Genomic DNA, 11,074 nt, shown 5'->3' with positions numbered 1-11,074 from the left:
GAAGGTCTCCAACCCAGGAACTGTTACAGCAGAGCGGTCAGGAGTCACCATCTGGAGCTGCCCTGCTTGAGCTGGATTCCCAACTGTACCACTTATTCTAGCTGTGTGTTCATGTGCAAATCACCTAGCTTCTCTGTACCTTAGTTTTCCCATCTGACAAATGAAAATGATGGTAGGTGACCTCAAAGCATTGTCTTTTTTTAAAAACAAACAAACAAAAACATTTATTATGAAAACTTTTAAGCAAGGTAAAATAAAAAGAATATAAAAATGAACCCTATGTATCCATCACTGGATCTAACAATTCCTAACATTCTTCTTTGCCAAAGAATTTTAAAAGATATCCCAGACATCATGGCATTTCTTTGGTAAAATATATAAAGGAAGTAATTTCACCACTAAATGCTTTAGTGGTCATCTCTGAAAGCAAAGAGGGTTTCTTGCATAACCCGATGCCATCATCTTACAGTGGGCTGATTTGAAGATTAAGCGAGTTAATAAGTGAGGTATAAAGCCCAAGTCCGGTCATGTAGGGAGCTCTCAGTTAACACTGGCTATTTCCACTGGCTCCTGTCACTCAGCCTAGTGAGAACCTGATCCACACATACAGGCTCGCGCGCACGCATGCACACACACACACACACACACACACACACACACACACAGCCTCCCACAGCTCATTCCTCCAAGCCCCTTGCCATTAAGACAATGAGCCTAGAGCAGAAGACTGCTGTGGCCACACAGCAAGGGCAGGGGCCTAACAGGCCAAACCCAGTACACTGGGAGCTGTGATCAGGGGCCTCCGGGGCTCCTGGTGGACCTCACCAGTCATCCAGCCTCTGCTGCAGCTCTGGGAGGAAGAATTGCGCATGGAACTGGTAGATGGAGGAGATGTTGGAGAAGATGAGCCTGACCACATCCTCAGGGAAGGCCTTGCTGCTTCGGGCCTCCTTCAGCAGCTCCTGGAAGAACACCTGCAGCCGCCATTGGATTACTGGGCCTGCAGCAGAGAGGGAGCCACCCACACCAGCCCAGGGGAAGACAAACACAGCCCCAGGGACTTCGGGGACCCTCCCAGCCTACCGAAGGCTTTCGCCTCCTTGATATCCCATTATTCTCACAAGAACCCCAGAAGAGATAGGCAGGGATATTCTGGCCACTTTACAGATGGATAAACCAAGGCCTATAGACTCAGGGACTTGGCCAAAGGTTGGCAGCTGATGAACGTCAGAAATGGGGCAATTCAGGGTCTGTCAAGGTCTTGGCCTTCGCCAGGCTAAAAAGCCCTTTGCTGATGTTAAATGATTTAACCCTCTAGCCTAGGGGCTCCTTAAGAAAGTGTGAAAGGGTAATAATGGTGAAGATGTTGACATTGGGATGACAGATGGGGATGCTCTGTGGGGCCTGGAAAGACTGGCTGGTGTGTATTCTGCTATACATGAGGCACAAGGCACCAGGGTGAAATGGGGAGTGGCACTAATGGGTTAAATCCTGATTTCTGCCCCAACTCCAGCCAATGGGGTTAAAGGACTCAGACTTCCTAAAATCAATTTGAGGGGTTCTAACTCTTAGCCCTGACGAGGTGGGTCGAGAGGAAGAGCAGGAGTAGGGAGAGGAGACCCGGGTGCTGGGGGTCCAGTAGGGGCATCCTGGCCACTGGCCTGGTCTAGCAGGTGGAGGCGTGCCACGTAGGCCTGCTCTGTCTCCAGCAGCTCCTGGACGATTCTCTTCTCCTCAGGCTCCTGTAGGGTGTTTGCGGGGAGGAGAAGAAGAGGGACAGCTTTGGTCTCTGATGGGGACCTTGGGTATAGTCTCCAAAGATGCCTCAGTGAAACACACCTCCCGGCATTCATGCCTTCCCATGGTGCATCTGGGCTGGCTCTGGGGTCACTTGAACTGAGAGAATTGGACAGAAGTGAGGCTGTACCAATTCTGAGCCTAAGCCCTAAGAGGCCTGGAAGCTTCTGCCTGTGCTCTCTTGGGAGCCTCGAATCACCATATCTGGAGGTTTGGTTGCCCTGGTGAAGAGACCTCGTGAAGAAACCACATGGAGAGGAGAAGCCCTGAGACTACACGGAGAGAGAGCCAGGGGCCCAGCCATGCCAGCATCCCAGCTGAGCCCAGCTGTCTCCATCCAGCCAGGCACCCGGCTTGAGAGTTGAGCTTCTTGGACATTCCAGTCCCAGCCGCTATGTAACTGCAGCCACAGAGAGACCCTGTTATGGACTAAACTGTGCCCCTCCCCGCCAATTCATATGCTGAAGCCCTAACCTCAAATGGGACTGTATTTAGAGATAGGGCCTTTAAGGAGGTAATTAAGGTTAATTGCAGTCATAAGGGTGGGGCCCTAATACACTAGGAAGAAGAAGAGATACCAGAAGACTGCCACAAAGAGAAAAAGTCCTGTGAGGAGACAGTAAGAAGGCAACTGTCTACAAGCCAAGAAGAAAGGCTTCACCAGAAATCAACCCTGTAAGCACCTGGATCTTGGACTTCCAGTCTCCAGAACTGTGAGAAAATAAATTTCTGTTGTGTAAGTCACCCAGTCTACGGTATTTTGTTATAGCAGCCTGTGCTGACTAGGACAAACCCAAGCGAGACCAATATAAAAACTATCCAATAGCATTCCAGTCAACATACAAAATTATGAGAAATAATAAATTGTATTCAGACACTACATTTTTGGGTGGTTTGTTATGAAGCGATTAATAACCAGAACATACTATTATGATCACCATCCCCATTTTGCGAGTGAGGAAACTGAGGTACGAAGAGGTTAAAGTGACTTGCCCAAGGTCACACAGTTTGTAAGCAAAAGAGCTGGGATGTGAACCTTGGCAGTCTGGCTCCAGGTACACAGTATCGTGCAGCCTAGCTCTTGAACTCCACAGACAAGGAAACTGAAACCCAGAGAAGGGAGGTGACTTGCCTGGGATCAATATAAGGGCAAGAATTAGCACTGATCTCTATTTCTAGTTGGGCTTGTTACCTCCTTCAGTGGGTAAACTGAGGCCACACCAGGGTAGGGTATCTGGTTCACAAGATGGAGACTGTTCCTAGCTGTGTGGCCTTGGACCAGTTCCTTAAGCTGTCTGAGTTTTGATTTCCTTGCCCAGAAGACTCTACACTGAGGGGTGTGTGAAATAGTACCAGCAGTGTGGTGCATATTAGACACTTAAAAGCCTTTAGTGGAAGAGAATTTAGCTTCCAGCTGGGGAAGTGCTGACTCTGGCTGAGAGAGAATGTATGGGGAGGAGGAGGGCAGTGGAGGGGACTCCTAGTTCCCCACTTCTACCCCAGCCCTTAGGCACCTGCATCCCCGTCCCGGGCTGGGTCCCGGGCTGGTAAGATTTCCTCCAGGCCCCGCTGGACAGTTTGTTCTTCAGGGAGCTCAGGTACCTCCTGCTGACAGTCCTGGGCTCAGACCCCAGGGCCTCCTCCACATTGGGCCTCTGCCATGGCCCTGTGGGTGGGGGAGGCCTGCACCCAGGGTGATGATGCTTGGCCTCCAGCATGTGGGCTCCAGGTGCTGCTCCTGGTGTCCTGAGAAGAGAGTGGACTTGAGGGTTTCCTGTCTGTAGAGTAGGAACAATAGTGCTTCGTTGGTGGGGATTTTGGAGTGATTAATGCAAATCACTCGTGTGCAGTGGCCCCTGAATACCTGGCCCTCAGGAAGAATTTGCTAAGTAAAATATCCACTTCCCTCCTAACACTTTCTTGGTGGGAACACCAGTCTTCAAAATGAGTCATCCTGAACTGTGTTTTGTTCTCTGGGGAACTACATACTTCCCTGTTTAAAATGCAGTGAGGAACCCTTCCTTCTGCACACAGAGGTTTTTAAGAGCCGTCCCCCTCCCCATCAGTCACCCTCATCTGTGGACCTTGCCCCTGTTTTTAGTCTCTGCAGCAAGAAAGGCCTTAAAACCTTAGTAGCTGACAGGTCAAGGGAAGGTGGGAGTCACAGAACACTGTGAAGGGAGGGTAGAGCTGCTAAAGGTAGGGCTTTTCAGTAGGAGCTATATGCCCTATGCACCTCCAGCAGGGGGCAAAAACCAGCCTGGGAGCAGCTTTCCTGTGCTACCAGAGACGGGCCTTCGTAGGGCAGCTCTGTCACTATACTTACTGGGTCTGCAGGCCAGCTAACTTCTTTAGAAAACAGAGTCCACCCTCACCGAATATATCCAACGATTTGGGCTACATTCCATTCCCTTTGGTGTGGAATGGCTTGTGACGACAGCACAGGTAGGCACCCTTATGAGAAAGATAGGCTGGGAAATGGAAAACCAGCCAGGTACAGAATCTCCGACGTTCTGTGTGAAAGTTTTTCATTACTCCCATTTTGAGCTAAGGAAAGTGAGATGCAGAGAAGATAAGCACTTTTCAGCTAGGGGGTGGCAGAGGTGGGATTCAGGTCAGGCAGGCTGGCTCCTGAGCTTTCACTTTAAACTGCCCCTGCACATTTGAGCCAAGGAGAAACAGGTCCAGAGAGTCGATACAACCTGCCCCAAGTCACCGCTTGACTTTGCGGCAGAGAGAGGATTGAGACCCAGTGTCCAATGGCCCCTCGTGGGTTCTTTCACTCTTCCCTGGTGCTCCAATGCCCAGTTTCTCAGCCTATAGATCTTCAGCTCATGGAAGTAGCTGAGACTCAGGTTTTCTGTTTTACATGTGGTTTCAGCTTCTGCATTTCTCTCCAAGTGCCCCAGGCCAGCTTCTCTTTCCTCTTCACCCGCCTTAGTTTCAGATCAGCTAAAGTGCTGAAGACCTCACAAGAAAGCCCAGGCCAAGGCAGCTAGCATGGGGCCCCTTACACAATAAGGGGTAACTTTTACCCTCTTGACAGGGCTACCTCTGACCACATTCTGGTCTGAGGGCTGCCTCCTCCTGCTAGGGTTGTTGTCTGGGCAGAGTACATATACTTGAGGGTCTCCACCGGGCACGCCTGGCATGCTGGGTTGGGTGCTGCCTTCTCCTCACACCCATGGGGATGGTGGGCCAGGACGGTGGTTCCTAGAGCTGTCCTCTGTGCTAAACAGACATGCTTGGCAAAGGACCCCGGGAGAGGCAGAGTAAGGTCACCTGGCTCAGAAAGTTGAACCACCTTTCCAGGTCCACATCTATGCCGCTCCTGCTGGGAAGCCCACTGAAGGTTTTGTCTGCTCTCAGCGCCCTCAGCACAGCCCTCCAGCATATCAACAAGTACGCCCTCACCTCCAGTAATTAGGATATTTACTGTCCACAAGCTGGCATCACGGTAATTCTATGAGCTTAGCATCCAAAGACAGAAATCTTCTGGATGGAGATCATTTTTTAGGCACCTGGGTCTGCTACAGTTCCTGTGTGACGCTGCTCTGTACCAACTACACCCCTTCGGGACTGAGGCGCTTTTCCCTGCAGCTGCTGTTAGTATGGCAGCTGATGGGTTATTACCTGAGTTCCTCTCTGGAAATTGTCCTCCTTGGAAGAGAGCTGCCTCACCCAAGGTCAAGTCCACATCCGACGACTAGTCCATGTGGACCCAACCCTTTGGAATGACCTGAGGAGCATCCCAGCTCTAGAACTCCCTGGGACAGACTGGGAACTCTGTTGCAGGTATATGACAGTTCAACTCCTCCCTCTGCCCAAAGCTGTGTCCCTCACCCCCGCAGGTGTTGTTCCCAAAACTCCACCTAGTAAATCTCCTGAAGTAAATCTCTATCTCAGTCTATTTCCAGGAAACCCTACCTAAGAAGGTCCCTAACACAGTCCTTAACATGCCTCCAGAGTGGATTAAAGCCACACGCAAACACATGCACACACATGTGTGCATGCACACATACACCATCCGTGCCACTAATGACCTCCACACATCTGACCCAGTCTTTTCCCTTCAGACAGAAGCCCCTGCATGGCCCCTTGCCCATGAACTTAAAGCACTTAAAGCCTTTCTACCTCTCTGTATCTTTATTTTCTCATCTATAAAATGGGAATAAAAATAGAACCTACCCTGGTTAGGCTGTTAGATGATTAAATGAAATAATTAACAAAACGCACTTAGAACAGTGCCCCATAGGTAGGCTGACCATACATCCAGGTTTACCTGGTTTAGTCTCAGCTTTTCCTATTGTCTGCTCCTCCCACCAAAAAAAATTTAATGGCATTCACTTTCAATGTCAGTAGTGTCCTGGTTTGAATGATAAATTACATGTTTATCCTATATATCAGGAGTAAGTGCTTGATGAGTATTAGCTATCATTTCTCTGGAGGGGCAACAGGTGGAGTTCTGCAGCTCAAACCCTGTGCTCGGTCCACCCCGTCTCACTCATAATTACACACAGGTCTGGAGTCTCTCCAGCATATCAACAAGCACGCCCTCACCTCTGCTCAGCTCCTGGTGCCCCAACAACATTCTCCTGTGCTCTGAGGAACCCATGACTGAGGGACACAGGCGCTGCCCAGGCAGGAGTCCAGGACAGGGCCCAGAGAGAGATCTGCTCACTGAGAGGAGTCCAGAGCTCCTGGGACAGGCTGGGGCCTCTGTTGCAAGTACATAGCAGTTCAACTCCTCCCTCTGCCCAATGCTGTGTCTCTCACCCCCACAGGTGTTGTTCCCAAAACTCCACCCAGTAAATTCCCTGATTTACTGGCCCTGGTCCTATTCCTCAGCCTGGAGACTGGGAGGGTCTGTGCTGCCCAAGGGCCCAGGGGAGGGAGGAGGAGCTAGAGGGAGGCTGGAGGGAGGCCAAGGTGACCCTTCCCACCCCCACTACCCCATACCTGCTGTTCTCAAACACAGTCACCAGATTGGATACAGATGCCAGTTTCTCTTTACTCTTCCCCTCCATCCTGCAGGCCTCCAGGGTCCCTGAAGTAGGGAGAGAGGCCTCCAGCCAGCACACTCAAGCCACCCCCGCCTGGGGTCATAGGTAGGCTAAGTAAGGCATTGGGAATCTGCTCCCATCCTTCCTGAGGGCCCAGCAGATCTTCTCCTGGCTTCCGAAAAAAGAAGGAGGAAGTGGTCCCAGAGCCACAGCCCTGCAGGGGAAAGGCCACTGCTCCCCACAGAGGGAGGAGCCCACTCAGGCCCCACCCCTCCCTCACAGGGGCTGACCTTTCACTCCTATAGACCTTCACTTCTAGAAGCCACAGCACCAGAGGTGGTTTCTGGAGCTGGACCCCCTGGCTGGTCTCTCGGCCTGACCATCTCTGGCCAACTACACTTTCTCACAAGATCCTATGGTTTTACTTGGTCCTTTCTCAACTTCTTTTCCGCAAATGACCCTGTTCACTGCTGTAAGGAAACAGTTTTTTTCTTATTAAAAATAAATCACGAGCCTGTTAAGGGCTGGCAAAGAGGAGTTTATGTTCTCACCTCCCCACTGGGGTTCTCTTATTTTAATGGCTGTTGTCTCCACCTTGTTGCCCCAGGGGAGGACAGCTTCCTCCCTGAAACTCTGATAATAATAATAGCTAATACACACTCTTTTTTAGTGCTTACAAGTGTTTTCTCATTTAATCCCATAACCACCTATGAAGTGAGTCCTATTACTATCCCCATTTTACAGAAGAAAAAACTGAGGATCAAAGAGGTTAAGTAACTTACTCAAAGTCACCCAGTAAGAACGCAAAAGAAATGTTTCTAAAGCAAAGGTGAATATCTTACAATTCTAGCAAAGATTCGGTTGTGAACTTGGATGACCATGTTCTCACTGCTCCACCCTCAGGCTTCCCTGCTCCTAGCACAGTGGGTTGTCTCCGCCTGATACCTCTTCTACCACCTGGCCTTCTAGAACAAATGGCCACTTCCTCTGTTCCCTTAATTAAGCCTCACAGGCCCTCAGGGATCTCCCGCTGGGTGCTGGTCTCCCTTGTCCTGAGCCAGGGGCCTCCATTGAGATTGGTCTTTGTTCTGCAGTGTAGAGACTTGGTACTCAAGTACCTAGCACAGCTTCACACTCCAGTGCCTATGAACCCCTGGGGCCTCACACGCCCAACAGCCTCACTCTCTCAGAGCTTCCTCTGAGCAACTTCTAGCAAATACCTGACTCCTCCCCCAAACCCTAAATTTCACGAATCTTCCTCACTTTTCGTCTTTACTTTTTATTATGGAGTATTTAGAACATATATAAAAGTAGACATAACAATATAATGCACCCCGTGAACCCATAACCCAGACCCAACAACTCATGGCCAGTCCTGCTTCATCTGTAGCCACATTCATTCCCCCTTCCCCTATAATTTGAAACAAATCCCAGACATCAGATGATTTTTCGCCCATTAATATTTCTGTGTGTATCTACACACACACACAATCACACACATACATATAATGGTAATATTATTCTATATGTACATATATACATATGTTTTATATATATTATATACAGTCGACACTTGAACAACATGGGTGTGAGCTGTGTTGGTCCACTTGTACATGGATTTTTTTCTAACTGACCTGCGCAGGTCAAACCTGCTTTGTTCAAGTTTCAAGTGTATTTTTGATCAGCCATTGGGACCCATGTATGCAGAAGGCTGATTTAAGTTATATGTAAATTTTCAACTTCGTGGGAGGTCAGCACCCCTCATCCCCACATTGTTCAACTGTACATGTATATGTAAATGTATGAAACAATATTATCATTACCATACCCCAAGAGATATTTAGCAATGGTTCTTCAATATGCTTAAATACCCAGTCAGCATTCAAAGTGCCAATTCATCATAAATGTCATCTGCTATAGACTGAATTATGTCTCCCTCAAATGCGTTTATTGAAGCCCTAACCCCTAATGTATCTATATTTGGAAATAGAGAGTTTTGGAAGTAACTAAGATTAAATGAGGTCATAAGAGTAGGGTCATAATCTGATAGGACTGGTGGCCTTATAAAAAGAAGAAGTGATCTTTCTCTCCACAGCCTCCCTAAGTCCCCAACCTCACATGGCTCAGAATAAAAGCCATGTGAAGATAAGTAGCCACGTACGAGCCAGGAGAGAGTCCTCCCCATAAACAGAACCCTGCCAGACCTTGACTTGGGACTTCAGAACTGTGAGAAATAAATTCTCCTGTTTTTAAGCTTTCCAGTCTGTGGTATTTTGTTATGGCAACCTGAGCAGAGTAATTTATCATTATCTTCAAAAAATCAGGATCCAAATAAGGTCTACATGTCACAACGTGCTGACCCATCTATTAAGTCTCTTTTCATCCACAGGTTCACCTCGCTCTTTTGGTTATGCTACACAGAACAGCCGAGAGGACACTGGGTTGCTGGCCCTACAGGTCCCACAGTCGGGATGATGGTAGTGCTGGCTCTTGGATTTCCTGTTCATGATAATTAGAGCTAGGGGCTTGATCAGATTCCTACTTAAATGCCATTCCTTCCTGGATGTCCTCCCAGGTCTGGAGAGGCCACCTTCGTTGGTGCTCCTCTTCTTTAGACTGCAGTGCCTGGTTTCCCCTCGGCCTCCAGACTGTACGTCGGCTCCCTACAGGCAGGGCGAAGGCATGTGTGCTTCCTGGCTTCCAGAGCAGAGTCTGGGCTGGAACTGCGGGACATGGGTGCCCCTCACACGGAGGTGGGAGAGTGGGTAGAGGCACCTGCAGTAGGCCACCTAATAGCCCAACTCTGAACATGACACAGGCACCATCAGAGCAGCATCTGCCCAGGTAGGAGGGTCATGATGCGCACATCGCCAAACAATCTTCCAGGGTTCTGCCTCCCAATGCTCCCCATGCTCCTTAACCTTGGCTCCTCACAGTTCTGTCAGCCTTTCTACCTAACGTCTCACCTGCAGGCGTCACCTGAGGTTCAGCCCAGGCTTTCTGGTCTCCTTCTTCACACACACACACACACACACACACACACACACACACACACACACACACACACACACACATACCCTGAACCACCCAATTCAGAATCTATCCCAGGGTTCCTGCCCTCCTACCCCAGCCTGAGTATTCCCAAGACTTCAGGGCATCTCTAGGGGCATGTCTCATCTTCGCTTCCAACTCAACACGCAGACTCTAAAACCAGCACTGTTATCCCATGGAAAGATTCTCAAATTCTTGGTGAGCTGTCGAGACCCTTCTGGTCTGGCTCTGATCAACCTTCCCAGCCATTTCTTCCTCACGTGCCCCCAGGTCTGGGTTGTGACTTTGAGTGCTGGCTCAGTGCTGAATCAGCTGAGCTAAGCTGAGCCACAGTTCTAGACACCCCTTTCTTGCAATTGTCCGTGGTTCCAGAAGGGATGCAGCAGCCGCGTTCACTCCTGAGGAGGGCACAGGGCTCCAGCATTGTTGTACTTCACACTTGTTGGTGCAGGTCTCTGGGCTCTCCACTCACCTCCTCCTTCAGCTCATCTAACTCCTGGACCAGGTGTGTGGTTAGTTTCAGGACAGAGGGTGCCTACTTCTTCTGCAGGTCACCTGTATCACTGAAGTTGGTGGCTTGGAGGTGGCTGCCTGTTCATCCTCCAGAGTCCCACTTCTTCTCACTGGTTCAGTTCATTGTTGCTTTCCCCACTTCACATCCATCTTCCCTATCCGACTGCCTCCCCTGATGATTTTTAGACTCAGAAGTAGCAAATCTTTAAGTAGCTTCCCCATTGTAAAAGGTCAAATCCTATATTCTGTCTCTCTCCTGGTAGTTCTACTTCTCTCATTAAATCTGACCTATAGGAAAAATGGTCATGGGAATGTGAAGTACATCATAGGGAATATAGTCAATAATATTGTAATAACGATGTTGTGTCAGATGGATTCCAGACTTATGGAGGGATCATTTCATAAGTTATATAAATGCCTAACCACTATGTTGTATATCTGAAACTAATATAATATTGTATGTCAACTGTAATTGAAAATTTTTAAAATTATCGGACATATATGCCTTCGGCTAGTAACTGAACTTCACTTTCCTCATCCGTGAAATGGAGATAATCACAGTGCCAACCTCCTGTGGTGTTGTGAAGATTAAATGGGAAAATAATATGTGTAAGAGCTTAGAAAAAGGCCAGGTACAGAGTAGGTCCTCAGTGAATGTTGGCTACAAACATTTTTATTCCTGACAGAAGACCTTCCCATGGCTCCCCTCT

General features: G+C 48.9%; 1 protein-coding gene across 1 annotated transcript in view; it reads right to left on the bottom strand.

Moving 5' to 3' along the window:
* Positions 1-6,967, bottom strand: part of FGD2 (FYVE, RhoGEF and PH domain containing 2) — a 20,560-nt gene extending 13,593 nt beyond the window's left edge. Inside the window, exons 1-4 of the mRNA XM_011354820.2 lie at positions 6,757-6,967; positions 3,312-3,543; positions 1,662-1,742; positions 826-974 (exon numbers count right to left, since the gene is read on the bottom strand). Of these exons, the coding sequence (XP_011353122.1) occupies positions 826-974; positions 1,662-1,742; positions 3,312-3,543; positions 6,757-6,824 (530 nt within the window). The 5' untranslated portion in view covers positions 6,825-6,967. The remainder of the gene's footprint in view (positions 1-825; positions 975-1,661; positions 1,743-3,311; positions 3,544-6,756) is intronic.
* Between the last annotated feature and the right edge of the window lie 4,107 nt (positions 6,968-11,074).

Source organism: Pteropus vampyrus, unplaced genomic scaffold, assembly GCF_000151845.1.
Source record: "Pteropus vampyrus isolate Shadow unplaced genomic scaffold, Pvam_2.0 Scaffold18, whole genome shotgun sequence".
NCBI lineage: Eukaryota > Metazoa > Chordata > Mammalia > Chiroptera > Pteropodidae > Pteropus > Pteropus vampyrus.
This window is presented reverse-complemented; position numbering and strand designations above follow the sequence as displayed.